This window comes from Malurus melanocephalus, unplaced genomic scaffold (genome assembly GCF_030028575.1).
Source record: "Malurus melanocephalus ecotype Western Australia unplaced genomic scaffold, MMel_1.1 scaffold_74, whole genome shotgun sequence".
In the NCBI taxonomy this organism is placed as follows: Eukaryota; Metazoa; Chordata; class Aves; order Passeriformes; family Maluridae; genus Malurus; species Malurus melanocephalus.
In genome coordinates, this window is record NW_026623306.1 from 1,748,753 (window position 1) to 1,774,697 (window position 25,945).

The following is a 25,945-nucleotide window of genomic DNA, read 5'->3' on the forward strand; positions in this document are numbered from 1 at the left end:
GTTAACTTGAGATTGTGTTTCACTTCATGAGACCAGGGCTTCTCACTGTATCAGGGTGGCACTGAATGCATAGAAGTCACAGTAGRTACATTAAGGGAGTRGGGGAGAAGAAAAAAGGAAAAAAAMCATGCYAAGTGGAAAAAGGTCTTTACAGCTACAATCTTTGCTGGAGCCTCTGTTAACAAGCACATACTGTTGGCTACAGAAATCAGGGAGTTGTGTCATTCTGGCTATRGCAGGACTGTTTGCCCCCTCCACTGTTACCCTGACACTGTGTTTATACAAACTTTGCATTTATGTGCAGAACAAAGTCTATTTTTCTCCTTTCTGAGTTCATTCCTGTTTGGTGGACTGATGTGTCAGCCAGCAGGGCTCAACAGATACATGTAATACAGGAGACTGAGATACAGTATGTTTATTCTTAACTTCTGATAACCTAAGAACTACAAGAACGAGAGATGCAGTATCCATTTACTATCATCCAAGACAACCATTTTTAGGGAGAAAAAAGTAGAATAAGTGATCAATGCTAACACTACATTAGTTCCAAATTTATTTTTTTTTCAGTTATGGCAGCTTAACTATTTATTGTTCATCTGGCCCACTTTTAATCTGATCGAGTTAAAGGTCACATATTAAAGTTTAAGGATTGTTATTTCACCAAAACCGAARGAAGTTATAAAAAAAACCCATGAAACCACAGTTTCACTGCAGGACTTGTTTCATATCTTCATAATCTGCATCMCTTGTAGAAAAGGGATAATGCATCTCAGTTTGCTTACAAGCTAGGAGATCACTTTGAAGTCTGCATATTCCTAACTGCAAACAAAATATAGCACTTTTAACAGGTTATAAATAAACTGGTTTTCAAGCATAGAGCCAGCCCAACAATAACAATACACTATTAAAAAGACCTAAGGCAATGAATTCCATCTCCAATGGAAAAAAAAAGAAAAAAAAAAGAAAAAGAACTGTGCAAACAAGCTTAAAACTATTTCTTTGTGCCAGTGTTATAAAATGTAGATTTCAATAAAGCCTTGACCCAAATGCCAGGACTTGTGAAAAGAATCAGAACAAAACTGGTTACTTTATTTAGGAAAAAAATACTCTTATCTTGCTGCTAATAAAATTGGATACACGCAGTTTAAACATTTACAGTTGCTGTAACACTTTACACAATTCCTATATATGGGTGTAAGAACAAACATTAAAAGACAATGGTGGGTCAAGGCTTTACATTAAAAATAACAACCTACTTTTCTATAGTCTCTAAAATACTATGTTTTCCAATATTTGCAGCCATTCAGGAATATTTTTTTATTTATTTATTTATTAGGAAATGTATACTTTGTGCATGATCTTAATTCCTAATTCCTGGCTCTTTGGGCTGAATGACAAAAGGATCAAACCCATTGAAGTGGATGGTCTCCTTGAAGGTTCAGTAGAGAAACCCTGGCTCAGTTAGTCTCATATGATGAAAGCAGTGCTGCATCCACTGGCTCCATGCAGGATGGACAGGTAAAGGATCTCATCAACCAGTCATCTATACAGTCCAGGTGGTAAATGTGCATGCACGGCAGAAATCGGATAGGGTCCCCATAAACAAAGTCCATCATACAAATKACACATCTGGGGGGGAGAAGAAAACAAAATATTTAAGCTGCTGTTACCGAACTGGAAATGAAAAATGTAATATCTGCCTCTGGATGCTTTTCATATTTGTAGATACAGAGAGGATTATCCTTGTGTAAGATAAGAGCCTCAGCCTCAGATTCATGGAGTGGTTTGGGTTGGAAGGGACCTCAGAGCCCATGGAGTTCCAACCTCCTGCCATGGGCAGGGATGCCACTCACCACATCAGCCTTCTGCAGGGCTTTTCTTTGTTTTAAAAAACGACATTAAATTACAGCCCCTGAAAGCAAGGCAACCCCAGGATGACAAGATGGGGTTTCCCAGGGCAGCATCACAAACGAAGGCAAAGGCCACATCCCTCCCAATTTCTGTGACTTACTCTCGGATCTTCTTCTCGGAGCCGTCTCTGCCGGGGTCATAGACTCCTTTGGGAAGGTGCTGGATGAGGCCGATCCTCTGCGCTATCCGGATCTGCTCCTCTTCCGTCAGCTGCGTGGCCAGGCGAGTCTGGCTCGGCGTGGGGTGATACACAGGAACAGGCACCTGCTCCTAAAATCAAAATATTGCCATTAAAAACCACCACAGAGCTCTCCTAGCCTTCCACAGCACAGTACGATTCACAGTCCTACAAATATTTGTATGAACTCCCACTCCTACTTTGCAATTTTGGGGCTATAATTATATTTAGAATAAGAACTGAGGGCAGTATTTGAGCAGGGAGCTTTTCKTGGTTGTTCTCTGCAAAAGCTTTTGATCTCCAGGAATTGCTCACACAGGAGACACATGGACAAGAAGCTCCAGGTGCCAGCAGGCAAATAAACCTTACAGGCACCTGGTGAACTGCTAAAGCACAGAACTGAGCAATGGCAGGGCTGAGGGACAGCCCCCAGCAGCTGCAAATGAAAGTAGATGCTCTATTTTTTTTGTTACATTTAAGAATTCTTTGGAAAGATGAAGACTCTGCCTACTCTCAAGATTTTTAGAGAGGAAGGTTTTGTTCATTCTGTAATAACTAAAATTTATGTGACACAAGCTTAAATCTAGAACTGTAGATTTAATTCGCTTGTGTTAAAAAAAATAACCTGGACAATACAAATAACAGCTTAAGTAAGTAACCCAAGTTTTATGTTTTCTCTCATACACAAATATGACTTTACAAGTTCTCCCAAGCTGGATTCAACTATGGGTATGTCTGAGGTATATATTTTCAAAAAAAATATAGGCAACATATAGCTATTATGCAGTCCGTCCTCTACCACAGTCTCAGAAGCTTCTTTTGAATATCAATGAACTTTAGATCAGATATTTTCACTACCATTTACACTAACATGGTATTTAATTTACTTTTAAAGCATTTTTTGGTCCATAAATACCAATTTTGAACAGGATACACTATAAGGATAGCATTGGCCAGTGGCCATAAATCTGCTGTTAATAAGAAATTTCTTGCAASAGGCCCATTTTAATGGCTCTTCTTAAACAGCAGAAAAAAAATTCAGCTTACAGATATGCCTGAAAATAAAGCTGCTGCATCAGACACACAATGCACCGAATCATCTGTTTGGCAAATGCCAGATTTGCTGTTTCAGAGGACACTGGTGCAGGTGTGCACAGCTGAGGCAGCACAGGTCACCTCCCACGTTTAACACTGCCTATGTAAAACCCAACAAAGCCCTTCTCCTTTCACTGCCGGGAAGCACAGCAAGTGCCAGCCAGCCAGGACCCCTGCAAGGCCAGGAGAAAGCTGTCCCAGGGGTGTGCAGCCTCTTGCTGGTGCCACCCAGCAGCAGAAGTCCTTGCTGGTGAGAAATTCTAATTACAGATCCAAGTCTGCCTGGCAATTCTTCATTGAACACCATGCCTGCCACTGGCAATTCAGCTGTGGGGTAAAATTCACAGTCATCTCTTAATTTAGCTACATTAGGATTTTCCCCTCTGATTCCTTGGCAGAACTCTGAGGAATTATGAGAAGGTTCAAAAGACAGAACGCCAGGGTTCTCCAAGTGATTAATTTCCTGACTGCTTTGAACCGTATTTCACAGAATCACAGAATTCTCTTGGATCAGCTGCCTTTTGGTGTTTTAAATTATCTAAAGTATTCTCTAATCGTCATTTGGATAGAGAAAATCACCAGCTGAACACAGGGATGGCCTGTCAGATATGACAGGATTCAGAAAGTGACTGCYGCCTTCGGTGCCAGCAAAATAAAGCATTTCCCCTCACAAATGCTGCAGACCCTCTGCACTGAACACTTAAAGCAGAGCCTGGTCCTGTATTTATATTTGAAGAACTTAACATCACAAACTACCAGTAATTTTTTTTTTCCAGGGCTGTGCTGCACTTCTTTGAACAGATTATTAAAGCAATAGCAGAAGACATTACTGCTGCCTCCTTCACTTGTTACACAGACACAGTGAACACTCAGCACCGGAGAGATGTACCCTCCTTCACATCTTGGAAAAAAAGAGGAACAGTACAACCAACCACAGGCACAGCACAGGCTGGTGCCAGCCTGGGCAGGAGGAGAGGAGAGAACTGTACTTAATGCAGCTCCCCTGGCCTAAGCCATGCCTGCAAGTGATAATGCAAAAATTCAATGAAAGGCAAGAACAGGAGGAGGACAAAAGATCCAACAAACCCTCAAAATACCTGAAAKGAGTAATGATAACTGACAGTGAGTATCTGTAGTAGAAGAGCAACAAACTGATCATCTCAGCAAAATGATACGGCAAAAGGAAACCAGAGTTAAGTAAGAATATGCTGTAAGTTAGAACAGTCACAGCTGCACAACTCTGAAGTGACAACAGTCACACACTGCCCGACCAACAACTGCTTTGGTTAAGTTTTGGACAGGAAATTAACACAACTTTTAACTGTGACAGGCCAGACAACAATGAAACATTCTCTTGTTCTAGTCTTTTCAGGCACTTGTGAGTGATCACCGAGGCACCCTGTACCTGGGGAACCCACCTTTGCAGTGCCCTCTCCCCTGGGTGCACCTTCCCAGCAGAGCGGTCCGAGGGACCCCACTTCTGCCAAACAGGGAAATGCTTTCCCGACTGCAGCGCTGCATGGAAACTCCTCCCKTTGGCATCCCGGCTCAGGTTCCCTCGGCACAGCCACCCCCCGACTGTCTGACACAGCCCATTAATGCAGGAATTTATAGTCGCCAGCTGGGGGCTTCTACAATTTCACATTGGAGACAAGAACCTCTTGTCACAGCAGTAACTGGGTGAAAATGGTGGTGTCTTTCACCACGGTGTCCTCACACTMGTGAATGCCGAGAGCTGGGGTCGGTGTGGGGTTGTGAAAAATGCGTAACAAATTCCTGTAAATAAACCACAGAGCCCACTCGATACCCTGGCACTGAACACGCTGCCTGGTAGCACTTTGATCTCCCCTCCTGACTGCTATTAAAAGCCTGCCCCAGCTGAGCCCTGGACACGAATGTACATGGGKAAATGGAAGAACACAGCCACACACGTTGCAGGGTCACATTATAGGGCACTTTGACACTGACCCTTTCAAACCAGCCCTCTCCCCTCCAGCAAGTAAAAGTAAAGGTGTGTTCAYACCTGTATGATTCTAAAACTATTTAAAGCTATTTATTCATAAGAATCTGAGAGCCCAGATTTCTCTGACTGCAAAGTCAGAGCTGGGCTCTTCCCCCTGGCAGCCCCTTGGGCACACACCCAGCTGGCCCTGCTCAAAGCCACGTGGCAGCTGCAGCCCTGGGCTTCTCCACTGCCCAATCCCTGGAGCTTTTTTGGGAGTTAAACTCATCCAACAATAATTCCAAGCCGTCTGTAAGGACASAGCACAGCCCTGCCCGTGTGGGTTTATCACCTTTTTTTGCAAATCCTTCACAGTTTATAAAGGCTGCTTTCACTGCCCAGGGTGCTGCTGCTCCAGGGTGGGTGTTCAAGSTAACGACTCACAGCTCACATTTGTAGTCAGGGGCCCCGACCAGTGTGTACATTAAAAAGATTGTATTACCCAAGTAATTATTATTTCACTCCAAAGATGAACATGAATTTATTGCTCTGGTGTCTCACATTTCTCTTATCGACCATGGAAAATGTTTCTACAGACAAAATTACAAAATACTGAACTTAAAGCCAAAGTCGGTGTTATTTATCATTTGATAAAGATGTAAGGCACTTCCAACTAAGATGAAATTTCATGCTAACTCCATTACTAYGTGCAAAAATCCCTAAAAAAGGCCAAAACAAACAATCAAACCCACATATTACTGTCAGGCAATTAAATAAAAATCACTTTCTGGCACTTAATTTGCCTTAGTGTATTATTTTTTCCCCATAAGGGTTTAGTAATGATGAAACACCTCAGATGGCCATAATCCYGGAGACACACAACTTTCTCTTTGTTCACAAAGCCAACGGTATCAGCACAAGTTTCCTTGGCCTTCTGTGCACAGAAATCCTTCACTCTCAATGTTTATTCAGCCCTTAAAAAACAGCAGTATAAATTCAGACTCAAGGACTACAGCAGGGTTTGTGTCTCCATCTCACCCCAGCTCCTCCTCCTTTGAGGAAAAAAAAAATCATAGAGGGCATCTGGAGGTCTGCATTTCTCACTCCTAATGAAAATAAACATTTTCACACATGGCCCAAAAGTCCCAGACACTTTCTACACCCAAAGCACAGTTTGAGTTCTTCACTAGAAAAAAGAGGTTTCATTAAGCATGATTTTTAGTTTGAAGTTTCCTCATCAATGTAACTTACTTTGCTTACTTATGCTGCTGCAAATCTGCTTTTCTCTTGTTTTACAGCCTTTTTGTCTTGTTTTTGCAAGTACCATGAATTTGTAATACCCTAAAAACAGGTCAGTGGTAGATCAGAAACTCTTAATCCCTGGATAAAGATTATTTTAAGATCCCTCTATGCCACATAGCAGTATGTTATCAGGGCTTTTGTTTGTTTGTTGTTTTTGTAATTGCACCAACATGACCAAATCATCCTTTCAGGATGGTCAAAGGTGAGAGGAAWAATTCATAACATCAAATAGTTCCAGAGATTAAAGTCTCACTGCTGTTCCAGAGACCCTATCTACAGCCATCCGCTTTCCACTACTGATTGCTTTGCCCAGTTTCCATCTCTAAATTTTCCTCCTCACCTAATCCAGTGCTCTCTGTGTGTCTCACCCYGGGATATTAATTTGCATTTTATCACCAGATCAACAGTGTATCTGTTAATTCAGTCTGACACAGGAGACAAACACCTCCCTAACTATRTTTATCCTACGTCTTTTTTACACTTTTTAAACACCAGTAGCTGTAACGCTTATGCTCCTTGTGGTTGCTGCCTAATTAATTAATGCAAATATAACAGGTCCATTTGCATTTCCCCAGCCATTCCCACAGCTCTGTTCTGAAATCCCTTCAACTTGCCAACGTTCTGCCTGGCACAGGGTGTCTGAAGGCAGCKGCCCAGTTCACACACACCAGCCCCCACCACTGCAGCACTCATCACCCCTCGACACAGCTCAGCCTTACTGCTCCTCACCTTTCTCACCTCTAAGGACAGCAGGGAGCCCAAATAACTCACCTAAATRTGAACAACCTCTGTTTAGAAATGTAAAGTCAGGAGGTGAGAAGAAAAATTGTGCTCTTTGAGTTTTTTAAAATTCCTGCTGAATCTGAYGAAATTTTCTCTACTCACCACTTTATTAATCATAAGGAACTTGCTGGGATGACGGTCCAGGGACCTTTTCTGTGAATGTCATTCTGATCAGGGTGAAAAAACGCCAGTTCCATCCATATGTGAATACAGATTCCGAAATAATATCCTCCCCCAAGACACATTAATGTAAAACCACRCACTGTTATAATGTGTATTATACGACAACTACAGCTTACTTTAATAATCCTTAGAATATTACGAGCAGCCTGCCAACTATAAAAGCCTTTTTCTGCCATACAGAAAAGAACAGTTAATTTATAAAGGCAAATAGCAGTTGCTATAAAACATCATGTAATGAAATTGCTACCCAATTTTTTTATACTTCTGCTTCCAGGTAGTCACTCAGTATGAATAACTGCAACAGCTGAGCACTTAAAGCTAAGAAGTTATTTTCAAAGAAAAATCCCCTCCTCTGCCCTCTYGCTTTTGGAGGGGACACGTGGAACAGACAGACCAGATACACGTGCACACACTTCCCACCATAGTGCTCCTAAGATTACTAAGAATTCTGGCACTGTAAGAATGGGGCACTGTAAATATGGTCAGTAATTAATGTAACAATGGAGTGACGAACCCATCTGTGCCACAGGAGAGGAACCTGCAGGATCTGTGCTGTGTTTCTCCAGCTGTTGACTCCAGTTAAGAAGCAACACCCTTTTGAGTCATGGATCACACCCCAGAGAGAGGTGTTTTCTTGGTGAAAGCCATAGTGGTTGTGCAGAGATGGCACAGCCTCATTCACACTGTAACCAAAACAGTGTGAAATTGTCCTGTGCATTCTCCACAACTGTTCCACCAAAATTACTGGSAAATAAATGTATCTTGAAGAGTTGGAAAAGAGTAGCAACCATGAAAGAAAGTGACTCCGGGCTGCTGACTCTTAAAATATCATCTGTCCCCTGAGCTCAGCTTTGCTACCAAAAATAGGGCCGGGGCAGAGAGAGAGGAGGTACAAAGTCGATGTATCCTGCCTGCTGCTTTCCTAGACAGTGACAAGGGCTGTGAGAAAAGGACTTTCARGTTTCATCCCTGTGCTGTCACACAAACCCAAAAAGGCAACCAACCTACTGCCAAGACAAACAGTTGGCAGTGCCTGTGCAGCTTGGCCAGAGCAAAGCCAGCCTCACCTGGCAGATGGAAATCACCTGCAGCTCTGCAGTCACCTGCTCTGAAATTTGATTAACCATYAAGGCAAACCTAAATACAAAAGACTAGCAAGAAAGAGTTGTAGGGAAAAAGCAGTAATTAAAAAGCAGTAATTAATCCCTGGAAGCACAATCTCCTGACACAGCCACTTTTTGGATTTCCAGGCTGCACAGCAGGTTTCTCTGACTCAAGRGCGTCAACCTTGGGTACTGATGATTCCACTTGCTGACTTCTTGATCACCAGCTTTGTGTCAGTTTTAGGTGTCCTTGTTGCTTTCTCCAGAGATCCCATCAAACATCAGAGTGTGAATTTTTTCAGGCGAGTCGGTAACTTATACACCAACATGTCCCAGACCACTAAATTGCTCACCAGAGAATTGATTCCATCCCTCACTGACAGCTCAACTTACAGCATCAGGCCACAAGTTCTGGGAGATAACAAAGCCCTCTTATTACAGCTTCTAGCATGTTTATTTTACTAGGCTTTTTTTTTTTTTTATATTGAGAAGGAAAAGATTCATAAACAATTTATAAAAATTCATGCTTTTCTGTCAGGCTGCTGCAGTGAGGAAAGCCAGGAAAGAACAGCTGCACCTAAACATTAAATTAAGGACACTCAGGCACAAAATGCAGCCTCCTGAGACTGGTACACCCCAGGGATTACAAACCAAAGCAGCTGGGTAGGGAAAAAATCAAGAAGAAGGGGCCAGCAATCAATTCTGCAGCTGGTGGGGGAAGAACACCACGTGAATGTGGATCATCTCACCCCATRAGCAGCTCCACACCTGTGTTATTGGTACATGTTCTCTCCCATTTATGCCAAGTGGTTCTTTGCAGAATCCCCTCCTCTGGCCTGACAAGAGCAGACAGTTATCACAGTGCCATGGCTACATTAAACACAGCACTTACAGTACAAGTGAGACGGGTAGAAAACTGAGAAGTAGATTTAACAGCAAWTAAAAACCTGAAGTTTTGGGGGAARTAAAACGGTTCTGAGGTGGAGAAGGCTGGAAACAAATATCTCAGACTGCCTCCTCTGCTGAAAGGTAGAGAGAACCTACTGTGTGCCGCCCACTTACTACTGTGGAAGTGCTGGGGAGCAAGAAGCAAAAATATAAAAAAAACACCCCAGACAAAGGAATGAAGTTAACATGTTTTTTGGAGGCTGCACAAGAGATGGGGGAAGCTCAGATGGAAAAGCTGACAGAACACAAACAATCCACACAGACATCGGGGAATCATTCACACTTCCCTTAGACACATGTTTGCTTTCTGGAAAGGGTAAATGTCAGTCAGTGCAACTTGTTTACAGTAAAAATTGAAGGGGTAACAGCTAGAAAATGGTGGTATTGATCATGGTGGGGAGCACACAGAGTCTGCAGGCAGCCATGACTCTCACACGGGCTTTGCTCACACCCTGTCCCACTCCCTGATGTCAGACAGGTGATTCTGTCCCGGACACCATCCYGGTGCACACCCCAAACCACGCCGAGCTCTGATTCACCTCTGGGTATAGCACACAAAAAGCTCCCACGTGCTCTTGCTGCTAAGACATGGGCCTGGCCAAAGCTCCCATCCCAAAGCTCCCTAAGAGTTGCATCACTCTGGCGAGTGCCTGCAAATCCTCTGCAGGAAGGGCTGGGGATGGATCACCACATAGGCATTCCAAGGAGAGGAATACAGGGATATCAGGGACTACAGGTGGGCAGTGTAAGGCACCAAGAGCAAACAGCAGTGCCCTGAACTGCTGCAGAACCCACAGACTCGAAGCTGAGCAAGCACACACAGCCCCTGCTTATGGTGCCATTTCAGGGAATTTAGGGATTAGGGCACAGCTGACTCCAGCTGCTCTAAAACAGCACTGCCTCAGCACTGTGGGTCCTGCCACTTCCCTTGCAATGGCTCCAAGGACACTGCTCCGACTGACTCTTCCCCTCATGGAAAACAAACAAGCCACTGCCATCGACAGYGCGATCTCCACAGCTGCTGGAAAAGTTGGGAACAGGCACGCAAGAGGAAAATGGGARGAGTGCCCCTGTTGGGACTCAAGCCAATCGTGAAAACCTCATTCCAAATACCTAAAAAATGGCAAGAGTAGTAAAATGTATTTTCTGGCAAGAATTAGGTCAGCTCGATGGCAATTCTAAGAACAAAACAGCCCTTCTGAGTACCTCAGGAACAAGGTAGCAAAATTACAGAAATCTGCTCTAATTAGCCAAGAGGACAGAGTGGAGACAAGGGGCCAAGCCAGGGAGTAAACATGAAAATGCACATAAGCTGAAGGCACGAGCAGTCAATCCATCAGGGGAGCACTGCTGAGGTATAAATACAGGCTGTACTTCAGTGAGTATATAGACATGTATATGTGTGTATTTAAGTGTGCTAGATTGAACTAATGAGACCATAAGACATAGCAGAGAAGTATTATTCAGAACTAGGAAAGTATTTTAGAAAAAGAGTGAGTAGGATATCAAAGGATCAGAGAAATCAAGTGACGAATGATCTCATCTCTAGGCTGAGCGTTACTGTTCAACACATGACAAGAACCCTCTTTGGGCAAAGAGACTCTCCAGAATGCAATTTAACAGTCTTGCCTAAAGCTCCTTTCCATAGACATCCAAAAGCATCCTATCCAGGAGCCTAGGTCCTCCTATATCAGGTTCCTAAAACAGGAAGACACAACATATAGACACAACGGCCCCAGCTAGACTGAGAACATCACCCTTATGCAAGGTCTTCTGCAAGGTGTCAATTCAGCTTCAGACAAGAGGTAACACAGGTAAGGAAAACAAACAGGCACAGCAGCAGCAGCAGCAGCTCCCTCAGATCATCTGCCCCTCGTGTACTACCCCAGACGACGACACAAACTGCTTTTTTGTAGCCACCCGGTTATAAGAAACCACCAAAAAAAGGTCTGAAAGAGGACACAATTGTTCATTTTCTGGRGAKATAYAGTCTGTTACCTCACCAAAACACACAAAAGAGGCAACATAGGAGATGGTTTCTGCAAACCTGGACAGGGACCTTCCCCTTACCAGGCCCAGCTGGCGAGGCCAAGCTGTGCCAGAGCCTGGGAAGGTGGGCCAGCAATGGGCTCTCCCCACGAAGGGAAGCCAAGCACAAACCTGATAAATATTTTTCCATCAGGACTGGCAGCAAACAGGGCCTCTGCAGCACAGGAYTCTCACACAACGCAAAGCTCTGCCACACCTGATGGAAGAATTTTCCATCAGGCCTCATAGCAAACAGAATCAGGAGAGCGCGATTCTCACAGCGCAAAGCTCTGCCACAGCATAAGGAAAGGAGAGAAAACAGATTGCTCTTGTAAGAATAAGTGACTTAGGGGAGAAAAGGGGCAGCAGTCACATGCTGTTGCAGAAGAGCTTCAAAAAGCAGATGGGGCTGGGGAAGAGCTGGGCCTGTGTAACCACAGAGCAGGAAAACCTGCAGCAGAGCCTGCTGGTGTGGAGCACCGGCTGTGAGACTGTCAGCGAGGCAGCCCCTCATAGCAGGGCTTGTTCAAAAACACAAGAATCTGTGCTATATTTCACTGGATCATAACTTTGTACTCGATTTGAAATATTTTAATTGCCTTTTTAACAAGGCCATCCTCAATTACAAACGCTTGCTCAAGCAGAAAGCTGCCACACCTCGGCAGTTTGATGGAACACTCACCTCCACAGGCGTTTTTGTTTTCTTACTAGCATCTGAATTTCTAAAGCAGAGCAGATACCCCTGAGATCCAGGGGTGTGAGGAAGCTTCAGCACAGCCAGGGAAGATGCACAGGCAGCCAGGAGGCTTCCCGAGGCCAGTCCAAGGATACACCAACACTGCATCTGGCAACAGCATGACCACAGCTTTTTTAAAGCACGTTTCTGCATCAGCCTCCTGGAAAGCCACAGACAGATGAAGCCTCACCTGCCATGCAGTGGGGCACCTCAAACCCAGCCTGAGTCTCTGTGCGCCACTGCCACTGGTGAGAGGGCTCGGTGAGGGTATTCCCAACCTCCACCCAGCCAACAGCTCCTCCTTTCCACCAGATCCTGGCAAACAGACTGGGGTTTTCTGTGATTCCATCCACATTTTGAGGCTGGAGCTGGGGTTTGGCTCGGGGGTGCCAGCAGCACCTTCAACAGCTGGGCTGTGCACAAGAGGTTTTGGCTCAGCCCAGGCTGATCTATCATGCGGACACTGACACTTCTCCCACTCGCTGCCATCTCCCACTTCAGGGAGAATGAGCACACACAAAAAACATGATCTATCTGCATTTGATAATAACATTAATTATTTCATCTCTGAGTTAATGAGCAGCAGCTGTAAATAGCTAGAGGCACCGAGTCAGGCTATCRGCTCATCTCAGCCAGTCATTTATTAATCTTCAAGGAATGTCCCAGGCATTAAATGAGTATTTCTAAATCTCTTGGTTTGCTGGGTTTTTTTTTTTAAGCAGTTCTTTATTTATAAGCAAGTAATGACTGCATGAATATCAAGGCACACTAAAGCTTGATGGAGCTCCACTTCTCAATGCAGTATTAGCAGTGAACACAAGGGCAATGYTTCTATTTTTTTCCAGCTAAGTCTTGTCCTCGCAAGCAGTGACTCTGCGTTTTCAGCTCGCAGGGCACAAATCCAAGTGTGATCTCATGCAACTGTCAAACCTCTTCTAACAGAAAAAAGGYCTGTGCCAAGAACAGGTAGAGAAATCATAAATAGCTCTCTCAGGAGTCGGTTATACAAGAGAAATATTTCCAGAATAGGGTTTTTTCCTACTATTTTAAAGTTTTAAACGGACAGAGGCAGTTCAATGAGCACCTGGTCATCTTTTTAATGTGCCATCAGACAACACGAGTTCATTTCACTGCTCTGTATGAAACACACAGCCAGCTGCTGGTGCAAGCAGGAAAAATTGCAAACATTCAGCTTCACAGATGAATAAAGTACAACATCCACCACTAACTGTATATGCAAACACCTGGCTARTCAGTCTTTTCAATCTATGGTGTAGTGGGGTTTTTTTATACTCATCTTTGGATCTTGCCTGTAGTGGTTTCATACCAAAAATACCGGTGCCCGTTTGAGCACAGGTGCTTTCACAGAGTAGGTGGTTTGAAGGGGGAACTGAAGCAGATCCAAGGTTTTTCAAGGGTGAGGGGGAAGATGGGGAGCACAGAGCCCAACCCAGCCTCTGGAGCTCCATTTCATCTTGTCCAGCCCCAATGGGATGAAGAAAAAGCTCAGTTTAGTCAGGTCATTCCCCTGCTCACACCCACTGTCATGGAAGACATGGCTTTGTTTACATTAAAACTGGCTTTCTGAAGGGAAACATGAAGTTTCCACAACGGATTCATCCTGCATTCCGCATGGATCAGTAAGAACTACAACTGATCCCACTACTGCCCCAGTAGCACACTWAGTAAGGATTTCCAACACTACCAGGGACATGGCACTTGAGCACCTACTTAAGCACTTGCCTGAATTATGGCTCAGGCTGCCACAAAATCTCAGAACAGAAAACTGTTTGAGAGGAGGGACATGAAAACAGAGAGGTCATTTTTCYGAATATGGACTGACTGGTTGGAAGACAAAGCCCCATTTCACCCTGACACACCCGCATGAGARCAGCTGCAAAGCCTGGAGATTTCCAGCCTCCAATTTCCAGCCTCAGCTCATCCATAGTGACCCATGCTTCATGTTGTGTGAGGAACCCCAGAAACCCTGAGCACTAAACACAGCGATTGCACAGGAGGCACTTTTACAGCTGGAGTTGAGAAAGTCTCATGGAAACACAAAGTTTTTCTGTGCAAATGTAAAAGCACTAATTTACCAAGAACATTTACACACACATACAAGGACACAGGTCCACTACATCGAAGTATAACTGCACCAGTCCAGGTGAGGTTTGTGCTACTTCTGATGCCCCCATGAGTCAGAACTGAGAGCCCAATATCACTAACATTATGCTACCAAAACTTTCTCAYGGCTTATGAAAATATAAAGAAACACTTGTACTCACTGTATGCTCCTGCATTAATGTTTAGGGTGGAATAACCATGTCCTGCTGCAACCTACACGCTCACTAAAATAAGTTTTGTCAGTTTACACACACACAGACAAACTGCAGTCACGACAAAATGCCAGAATGGAGTAACACTGAGCTTTTTTGGAGGTAAAAAAAACCCACACACAGCTCCAGCAAAACAGCTATCAAGAAAAACTTTGAGGTCTTTACATTTAATTTATGACATTTAGTCTAGACATCTAGTCTTGTTACCTTGGGAGTCATTAGGGTGTAACTACAGAGATAACTGTAATACCTAGATAAGCTCCGAGAGAAAAAGCAGCTTCTTGCTCAGACTGTAACTTCATAAGCAGAAATATCATTACTCAATGACTACAGAAATATTTTTGTTMTCTTTCTAGACTTTTTAGCTCACCCTTTGATCCCCAAATGGAGACCTCTCTGAGAGGCAGTGGGTGCAGCAGAGTAACTTGGGAAGTTACGGCCATTTAGTGCCACTCCTGCAAGTCTACAGGACTAAATCACTTTGTCTCTTTAGAGAGGCTGCAGTTAAATGAAGTCAGGGAATGTGCTTCCCTTGCTGAACCAAACAAGCAAGGTAACAAGATGAATTCCTACCTTTGAGATACTGCCTTTCTTATGGATGAATCTCCAGTGCAATAAAGACATGAGTAGAAGTTACTGCAGCAAACAATTTTTTTGTTCTTTCATTTGTTGTTTTGAATCACACAGTAGAAACAGAAATAAACTGATCCTTCTGGGAGAAGGGCAGCTGTGTGTTCTTCCTCAGGGGCAGAAAAGGGCTGGGCATGGCCTTCTCCGTGAACTTTGGCAAAAAGGAGTTGAGTGTTCATCAGATGAAGTCTGCTGAACATCATAAGCAAATACCCTGCAGAGCTATTTCAGACTAGAAATCAGGTTAAAGAAAATTTCTTTGCTCTGCTGAAGCTTTATACTGAAATTAACCTTGAAACAACTTACAGGCCTGGTTGGAATTTTTTTGTATCATTCCATGTAGTGCTGCASTCCTGGTGAGATCTTCAGCATGTTATGGAATGGTTTACCCCAGAGAGACAGGATAACAGCCAGCAGCACATGGAAAGGTGCTTACCCCTTGGAGCTGCATGTTCTGCAGATCTGGAGTATGCCTAGTCTGTAACTTCTATCATGAGTCCCCACAACAAATTCACTGCAAAATGCTGAGTGGTCAGTCAACACTCCCTCCATCACTTGAGACAGACCCCCCCACCTCTTTTTTTTTTACTGTTGTTTTTGTTTGGTTTCACTGACTACAGATGAGACATTTTGTTTTTCAGGAAAATCAAGTTGCTTGAATATCATATCTGCTAATAAACAAATTAAAAATAGAAGCCTTAGCCCAGAAAAACAAAGGCTGAAAGGGATATAGGATCTCTAAATAAATCAGGAGTGTAAACATCAGAGAAACAACTAAAGACCTATTTGGTAGAAGAATAACAGTGCAAGTTTGCCATAAATAATCTAGAATTGTGAAATAAGCTTCTTRAGCCTTAGTTCTCAGTTGATCAAAAGAGGCTCCCTGTAGAGGTAACAGGGCAAAGCTTGACCAGAGTCTTTCAAAATCATCTACAGTCTGAAGAAAATAACTTCACTGAGTATATGCAAAATTATCCACATAKCCCATTGTCCAGGCACCAGAAAACAGTCCAATTCATACACTTGTTACTATGCAATTTTCAACACTGTACTGAAAACAGTTGTTACCCAAATTAACATAATCTCTGATGCAGTGTAAGAACYATCATTAATGTTTGTCATGGTAAACTCAAAGCTAATTTAAATAAAATACACAAGATAATGCTCATTAAATCCAAGCCTCACTGTTGAAGCCAAGTCTGCAAGCACTGTCATGCCCACTTGGAAGTATAAGACACTAACAWAACAAAAGCTTTAAATGTGAGCAATTTTTGGACAAAATAATTTTCCATCAGCAATTCTGGTTTGATCTCAGGGAGGGTTTTGATAGCATACTGGTGGAAAAAGCCTACAGTGGAGCAYAAATGTTCTTGGCCAAAGCCTTTCTCCTGCAGCACAGTCTACAGGGAGAGGCAGGAATGAAGGCAGAGATGAACAAAAAGACTTTATAAACTTTATAAAGCTTATTCTGCYGACCATATGCTAGCTGGAAGTTCCACTTGTGTTGCTTGAGTGGACCAGGCAGCTGCACCACCAGGATTTGGCCCATAGCAGGCAAAACAGAAGGTCATCAGTAGCAAGTGTACATGCGATTATTGCAGTCTGTGTCAATCTACAGGCACTTTAGTGCTGGTAACCACTCTGGATTAAATCCTAAATTAGGATTTATAACTGTATTTATCTTACTTTAGTTTGCTGTACTACTTAACTCTTTTTAAGGCAGAAAGGGCACTAGCTACTGGTCTGTCCAGCTGAAATGCRTAACTGTATTCAAACTGAATCCTGGCCAGCATATTCTGCGAAATAATCCAAGGAAACCTTACTGGCAGCAAGCAATCTCATTCACAAAACAACTTCTACAGCTTTGCAGTGCCCTACAGCCCTCGCAATGAGGAATATGACCAACAAATTGAGGTGTCCTCCCAGTCCCAGCAGCCCCATCTCTKGTGGCTTTGGGGTTTCTTTGGTAGGTCTCCAAGCCAAAAACTAAGCCTGATCCAACATAGTTAAAGCATATCAAAAAGGCTGTAAAGATGGCATTTACTGCTCATGTTCAACATTCCTTGTTCTGAATTCAGAAAGCTGAACASAAAGGCACTGAGCAAGGGGCGTTGAGATACCTAAGAGCACGGCATTACTCCAGAAAGAAGAAGAACTGGTAATGCTGCATGAAGAAGCAGCAAGATTTGCTTCTCAAATTTATYTTCTAGACTGGGGTTTTGTCCCTTAATTTGCTTTAAGACTGGCTTCAACAGGAAACCAGTGGCCTCCTCTGAGATGCCAAACTAGAATAAGGAGTCACAACATATGAAACAGGACTGTCAAATCGAGGCAGACAGCCTAGCTCCTGCTCTTGCATACTTACATAATTTCTTAATTCTAAACATTTTAGACAACAGGGAGGCTGTTTTATTAAAAGCCACAGACACTGGCAGTCCTCACATACACACAAAGGTAAYCAAACTCCTAACAGCAGTGACAAAGCTTGCCAAGCAATGCTCAGACTTTGGAAAGCATCCACAGAGTCATAACTGGAAGGCTTGTGTGAGGAAAGAAGCAGAGCAGCACCCATGACGCAGATCAATGATGTTACTGTGGTCAGTTGTGTCCCAAGGGACACCACAGTCTGCTGCACAATATGAACAGGCTGTGAAAGTCTCCAGCCACTCCTGCACTTACCACGTCTGCTCATGAACTGTTAGGTAACACTAATGAAGCTTCTTTAAYAAGAAAAATAGCATGGAAAAGCATTCAAGCATCTTTAAAGATGGTTGTGGTAGAAAAACTTGAATTCTTTCATTATGTTTTGTTCTGGGTTTGTGTTTTTTTTCCTTAAACCAGAAAGATCACATTTAAGAAATAAAGAATTAAGGCTTTGTCCACATCAGCAATTTGTCCTGAAGCAGCAAAATCCCYCCAACTGAAATCTCCACCCTGCTGAAGTTAGAAATGGGACCTTTAGACTGCACTGACCATTTCATGCACTGACCATTTCCAAATGCACTCACTGCCCAAACCCGTAGCAGATACTCATTCTGTGCATGCTCTGGTACACAGTTAAGTCCATGTACAGCCTTAATTTCAACATGGAAAAGCCAAAATTTCTCTAATATTTGGTAGYAATAGTACACATCTAACACCTGACACCTCTGTACCTCTCCACAGATGTCACRAAGAAAAATGCAAGTGGCAAAGTGCTGATAAATCCAAACTCCACCAGGAAGTCAGCTCTTTTCACCAATCTGACAGGAGGAAGAATAAGACAACCATTTCAGACACCTGAATGGTACAAGCTGACTTGCCAAGCATCAGAACCACGATGGAGTGACTGTAGAGAACACGGCTCCATGCGGAAAACAGGAGGGAAAAGCAAAGCAATCCCTTTTTGGTGGCAGTGGATGGTTAGATCAGACCTTGTTGTGCCAGAAACACAGACACACACAACACTGAGCACGAGGCACACCACACTTCTGCCTGGYTTCAGCCAGTGGTCTACTGAACACAGAGATAACTCCCGAGCCTCTCCTCAGGCCTTGGCTGGGCCATTCCTGAGCTGGGCCTGTCAAAGTCATTATTTTTAAATGCTGGAGCAGGATCCTGCCATCAAGTTAAATGAACACAGATGCTGGTTTCTCCACTTGCCAGAGGTGTACACAGCCCACCACAGGAGCACYGATGGGTTCCACTGGCACCAGTCCTGGTGTGGTGAAGGACCCAGGAGAGGAGTAAGTGATATCCTTAGGCAGTGGCACTTTCCTCAGGCACTTGGAAAGCACCTTCTCACCCCAGAAAGGCTGCAGAAGCCTGAGCCACTCAAGGTGTTGATGGACTCAGATAAACTCTCCYGTATCTAAAAAAAGCCTCATGCTGACAAAGGGATGGACAGGTTTCCCTCAGCCCACAGTACACTTCATTGTTTGACTCATTACCCTGAGGTGGAAACACTTGCCTGATCCCTCAGCACCAACAGCCTGCTTGGTAGCATCTGTGATGTAGTTGTTACTACCATTTTCCCAGTTTTTGCTTTCCAATAAAAACACCACTGTGCCAACAGCACTGCGCAGAGGAGTCTCCATCTGTGTGATCTGACTGGAGCAAAGAACACACTGACCCCAGGACATCACGTTCTGAGTCCTGTGCAGAAACTCCTGCTGCCACAAAGGCGGGGTCCAGTTCACTCCTTAAGCCAGAGGTAGTTGTCATTATCCAGCTCCAGCACATTGAGGARACACAGAGACATGAAGTTCTGTGTTTCAGCTGGAATTTGGCAAGTCTGGCCTTCACCAGGCTGGAATCCAGCCAGTGACATGKGTGTGAGACAGACTCCCCAAAAAAGCAGGGATAGAACACCCTCCTTTCCTACCTCAGCCTAAAACTACAGCCCTTTTCTCCTTCAGCTCATCCACTCAGAATAAATGACAGCTACCTAAAGACACTTCAGGTAGGAGACGCTATATATAGGGTAAAGTGAACTTTTCCCCAGGAAGCTCTAGATCTAGGTCATCTTGCTTCTTCTGGGAGGCAGGAAAAACCAGGTTACTCATTGAACAAGATTACAGCTTCTAGAGGAAATAAAAGATTACTCGGAGCATGAAATTTTGTGTGGATAATAATTTTTTGTTTCCTAAAGGACTTTTAAAAACAAAACTCRCCATTAAACACTGTCTCTTTGAATACCTGTCTCCATCTACTTTAAACGGAGAAACTCACTAAATTTACAGAGGAATGGGCATTCTTTGGTATACCAAACTTACTCTGAGCAGATTAGCCACACAGTAAAATAAATACAACCTCAGGTCTCCAAAATTTCAAGGAGTTTGTCTATATTCAGACATAACATAAAATCCCTCCCTGCAYCTCATTTGTGGCTGGAATGATTACACATAACCCAGCACAACTCCAGGTGAGCTACTGCATGCATCCAYTTTGACGGATTAAGTACCACATTCCCTTCCAGTCAAGGGCAGGAGAATGACCAAGCACCTCACTCAGTTTTGGGCCAAAGGCCACCATCAAACTCAGCCCAGCCCCTGGGGGTACCTGGGCAGCTGAGCCACTGCAGCATCCTGAAGGTGCCATTAGCTGAAGAGGTGAGCCTAGAGATCAGAGCAGAAGAGTTTCCTCAGCTCAGGACTGACTTCAGTACAACACTACCTATGACCAGCTTCTGATCAGCAGACCCCTCAAAATGGTCTAGTAGTGTGGGCTTGCATTTCAGTTTAGTGAATACAGAGGGAATTTCATTATTCATTATTATTGTGAGCACAGTCAAAACTGCCCACAGARCCTCAAAAAGCCAGGAACTGAGAGSTGAAAAAGCACTAACCAAGAAAACAATTAACAGTTAACTTGAAAGTAAGTACTTTTGCTTGAATTTTAAAACTGGTTCTGCTCCCTTCCAAGAAGGGTAATATACTTTCAAGTACACCACTCTCCACGGGACAATCCACAACTGCATCAAGKTCTCCAAATAWATAGATGCAACATTAAAGAACTCCRTGAARCAGACACTAAAGCAATGCCTTAAGTCATATTTCATAAGCTAAACTGAAGATATATGGATGCAACTGCAATACAAATAGTAATATTTAAACAGAAAACAACCAAGGGAAATCCCAAAACATCAGAAACTGGCAGTGRCAATTAAGCAAGTACTGCTAAAGAGCATAAAATAAAGTCTACAGATGTTAAAATATTAATTTCAGTGTCTTARCTAAATCTGAATTTAGAGCATTAGTTTGCTGAGCCTTTTATGTATATTCCACTGAATACAGCAGTTCACTGCTTTTTGTTAAGCAACAGTACAGACCAAACCAGTTTAGCAGTTTGGTATGTCTGCAGTCATGCAACGCTTGCACTCGTTTCAAAACCTGAGTGCAATCACTTCTCTTTCTGAACTTGAAATAAAATTAGTGTATTCAGGCAAAATAAATACTGGTCTTAATCTATATTGCAAAATTATACGATGTCTGAATTAAAGATTTCGACAACCGTGTTAATAAAACACTGTGATTAACGTTCAGTGCACAGAACAAGCTCTGTATCTGGTTTTAATTACAGTGATGAATAGAAGTCAGACACAGGCATCGTCCCAGAGTATTCATGCATTATACTGTCCCAYAGATACTGAAATAATGGAATCYGATGCACTTTGATCTCTTAGATAASCCTCCCACAGCTCTGAAACAGAAAGGGCAAGAGCACCCAACCTCATCCAATTCTGCAATGCTCACACACTGACTCATAGGAGATTTGTATCCCCACTACCAAGACACATCTTATGGGAATAAATACAGAGAAATATTGCTCCATTTCCTTCTGGCTAGAGATTGCACACAAATCATCTGGAGAACCACACAGAGTGATAGTGGGGAGGACTACAGGGACACCTTACAGTCTCCATAGAGCTATATATACTTGAACAGTAGCTACCCTGTAATGTATTTGTGGGATATAYTCTAGTCTGATTTTTATTAAGTAGTTTTCCACKACAAAGATTAGAAACTGRCAGAATGTGGCAGAYGTAATGGTTTTAATCATAGTTGATRCAYGGTTGATTCCTTGCTTTTGTCCAAACCAACACAGACTGACTCATTTTTTGCTTACAACTGCATAGTCAAGCAGCTTCATTAAATTTTATTAGTCATAAACCAGGCGTTTCCTTGATGCTTCTAGGACCTCTCCTAGCATGCAAACGCTGCTGGCATGTGGGCTAGCTACAATCCCAAGCTCTGGCAAACTCAGCACTGTCAGCCAGCTGAGACTTGTCTTTGACTGAGGATGAAGCTGTCCCTGCATGAGCATTTGGCCTTGGAGTACAGGGCACTACATGCAAGGACTGCTCCTGAACCATGCCTYTAGAAATACAAATTGCTCCATCTGAGCACAAAGGAGATGAGAGGACACAGAGGCCACTTCAGTGTCCAAAAAACACAACCACGGGAAACTAAGGTTTCAGTATTGCACGGATGATACTCTGCACATTCATTACTGCATGGATGAGGTACTGAATTTCCTGAGTCACAGTTTCTCTCATCTTTTCAACAGTTTCAGTCCTCCCCCAGGCACCTCGGGTCTRCATCATCCCTCAACTAAACCAATGGCTAAGAACAGRGGGAAGATGAGAAGGCTCAAAAATSAGCCTGSCCTTTGACAGAGGGTACATGTGCRTGCAGACACGCACCGAGCATGCGTGAGCATTGTGGTGGATCAGCAGAAATGCCCAGTGCAATAACCCAGCTGGTTGTGATTTGGCTGACGCAGCTGTGGTTGAAAGGATGGCTCTTTTATCTCCTCCTCCAGTTGCCGCACGCATCTGCTCTTTGTCCGTGTCACCGTGTGTGGACCCCGGCCCAGCAGCTTTTATGCCACCGGCATTCTGACTTTCTTCTTCACTGATGAGAAACAGARTGGTTGGCAGATTCCTATGGAGGGGCTGGTAAATAAAATAATCACTCTCTGTAACCGTTCGGTCTCTTGGAAATTGTTTCATTAGTTCATAGGAAAGCCACGGTTGATTTGCTTTAGTCCATTCCACAGATCATTATCTCCTCAAAACATAAAAGTAGTTTATTTTCTGTGGGTCAAAAACTGACTCCAGATGTACAGCCAGCAACAGCTGATCACAGCACTGAACCCGGGGTACAWACGGGAAACAGAAGAGCTTCCTAAATCCATGGTGGTCCTAGATTTTAGGGAGGGTGGTATTGCATGTTTGGGTTGGCTTGTCCAAAAGAATGCATGATCTTCCAGCATAGCAAAGATTCATCACCCYGATTAAGCAAGATTTCTTATTACCATCCCCATAGCCTCTTCATTCCTACTAATCATGCATCTGGAATGCAAGCTGCCAAATAAACGCTGAACTATCAGATTCCAAAGCAGATTTTAGGAGACTTTATCTACTGTYTTAAACAGATCCTCTGATAAAGCTCCCTCTCTACAGTATTGGGTTTGTCATAAATTTCTGCAGAGGTTCCTTTTGTAATAGAGGAACATTATTTTATAAAAATCAAATTACCATTGAGCACTTTACAAACTTGAATTAAATTACTAAGCATGCCTGYACTAAAGATAAAGTTTATTACTCCTTTCCTCCTCATTTTACAGGGAAGAAACTAAAGCACAGACCAGTTAAGTGGTCTGCTAAAGTTACAAACAGATCAGAAGACATTAAAATAAGGATGATGATAGCTTATCCTAGGGCTGCTASAGTGGGGTTTTTTGGTGGATATTGTTTTGTTTAGTCTCAGGGCTGGGGTTTTTCTTGTTGAAGTGCAGTTTTACCCAGCAAGAAGTCACAGAACTCTAGTTCTGCTGGGACAGGTTGTTGCTACAGCTGTCCCCCAAGAGGCAGGTAGAACTAGACAACATCTTCTACAAAAACACATCCTACCTTCCGGGAGCAAGACATCTTTGCTTCTGAGACCTTCATAACATCAGGGCAAATTCTTCTTGTTGTCTAAATCGAGATCGAAGCTTGCTTTGCCTTTCAGAGTCAATGGTGACTCTTCAGCTTTTTCCCCTGATAAAAGTTTTATTCTTACTCAGCCATGACATCCCTAAAAACCTTCTCATTTTATAATTCTTTGGTCACTGAGGAACTGTTTCATTAACTCATAGAAAAGTCATGGCTGATCTGCTTCAGTCTATTCCACAGACTATTACTTCTTCAAAATACAAATACACTTCTCTTTGTGCATATGGAGAGGCAGAAACAAGGACAAGCACAAAGACTGGAAGACACAAAGTCTGCCACAAGCAAGAGCTGTTATTTTTAGTTTCCTTACCTCGCATTCTGCAACCAGTTTGACTACAACCATTAACAGGGTCTGCAGAAGTGCTCATTAAGCTGAGCTTCCTTCCTTTGTTGAAGTGATGAACAGGGACACAGGAAGACAGGAACAGACTTTGCAGAGCATCTTAATCCAACTTAAGACACTTCTTGCAGAAACYCATGTGAAAGCAATACTCTGTCAAATGTGATTATAAACATATTCTCTTCTTTCCAAAATTCCCCTTGGAAAATTCTCTAGACAGAGTGGTTAGGAACAGATCCTTACCAATTGCCAAATCAACAACACTGAATCCAAAAATCAGCTCTAATTTTATAAGAAAGGTGGTAACACAAAGAATTCAAACATCAGCACACTTCCCATCTCCTCTAGCCATGTCYAACACATTTTTAACCACATATAATTTAAAACCTATTTTAAGCAGATAAAGCATTACGATATTCAACAAATATTAATTAAAATACTCATTAAAACAGTTTATGAATGGGTGTTTTCAAGATTGAAGTTACCTGTGATACTATATAGTTAGTATCTTTTATTTTCAGGCCTGTCTTCTCTCTTCTCCTCGGCCCCACTAGCTTTTTTCACCAGCAAAATGAAAGACAGCTGCCATCAGCCAGCATGGCAGGCTAAGCTGAAACCAGTGTGCACTGAGACAGGAAATACAGGTGCAGGCTTTTGCTAACTGTTGTCAAGAAAGGAAGTTTAGACTTAGCACCCTCAAGAAACTTTTCATCTACAACTGTTTGCCAGCAATAGAACTCTCTAGACAACTTGCCACATTCTTCAGCTGTGGAAGAGTAAGAAATGTCATGGCATATTGTTCACTCATCAAATAATCTTGCTATAATGACATTCATAGTACATATATTTCATTACTGTATGGAAAATGAACTGTACAGCCCTATATTGATGTTAAAAAAAGAGGTTTATTGCTTTGCACATACAAATAATTTACCAGAACTGCAGCATAAGACATGAAGCACTTACAGATTTTCTGAATGCAGGTGTCTGMATTGTATCAGAACTATTTATCAGGAATACCTTTATCACTTAATGCTGGGTCTTTCACAGGTAGAAATGTTATTCCTGAAYACTACTAAAACACTTCTTCATTCGTGAGAATGAGTCACATAAGGTCACTCAAGCAATCATATYCTTGAAGAGAAGCACAAAACATCACTAGCAACTCTACCATTTCTCATCCATGCAGCAAACTCTCAACTTCAGCTCCTCCATCACTTTCTCTCCTCACTGCAGCTGAYCTTCACCTTGGGCACTGCTGCCAGAAGGCACCAGCCAGCAATACAGCAAAAAAGACAAAGGGTTTGAAGCCCTTTGATGTTTCCACCAGACTAAGGAATTGTAGATTGGAATGGTTTTTCAGTTCACATCCACAAGTGCAACTGTAATTCATACACATCATCACCAAGATGTGGAGGACAAGCAAAAATGAGGCAAGACATGCATAAGCAACTTCTAAACATACTGCTTTCTCGAACATGAAAAGTAACCCTACTAGTTGGTTTGCTTTTTGCATGGAGAGCTTTCTGTATGTAATGTTTTCCCACTGCACCTTTCCCCCTTTCATGCTGCTCCAACACAGACCAAGAGTTCCAGCTTTGCACAACYACTCCACTGTGGATTATAACTTGTTACACTGCTGCAGTCCTCTTGTTCAATAGATGCAATCACAGATGATAAATCATTTCAATTGGTGCCCAAGAGAATTTTTGGTCAGCTGTTTCTAGAAAGGGGTGCGACTCCTAGATCAGAATTAATTTGGCTAGCAATTTTTAATTATATTCATTACCATACCTTTGAAAAGATGGCATCAGAACACTGGTGTAACACATTACTCAAGTTAGAGRGGAGTGTAACAAAGGCTTTGTTTCGCTGTTGAGCATAAGACATCCAATACTCTCATCCATGGGCAAGTTTTACACAGAAATGGAGGGGACTATCTCAAGAAGAT

The 25,945-nt window shown here is 43.0% G+C and overlaps 2 protein-coding genes across 2 annotated transcripts in view; one reads left to right on the top strand and one right to left on the bottom strand.

Moving 5' to 3' along the window:
- Positions 1–400: 400 nt before the first annotated feature.
- Positions 401–25,945, bottom strand: part of RNF11 (ring finger protein 11) — a 29,754-nt gene continuing 4,209 nt past the window's right edge. Inside the window, exons 2-3 of the mRNA XM_057367058.1 lie at positions 2,012–2,181; positions 401–1,629 (exon numbers count right to left, since the gene is read on the bottom strand). Of these exons, the coding sequence (XP_057223041.1) occupies positions 1,458–1,629; positions 2,012–2,181 (342 nt within the window). The 3' untranslated portion in view covers positions 401–1,457. The remainder of the gene's footprint in view (positions 1,630–2,011; positions 2,182–25,945) is intronic.
- Positions 1,944–25,945, top strand: part of LOC130574028 (translation initiation factor IF-2-like) — a 29,027-nt gene continuing 5,025 nt past the window's right edge. The window contains exon 1 of the mRNA XM_057366977.1: positions 1,944–2,181. The gene's annotated coding sequence lies outside the window, so the exon portion shown is untranslated. The remainder of the gene's footprint in view (positions 2,182–25,945) is intronic.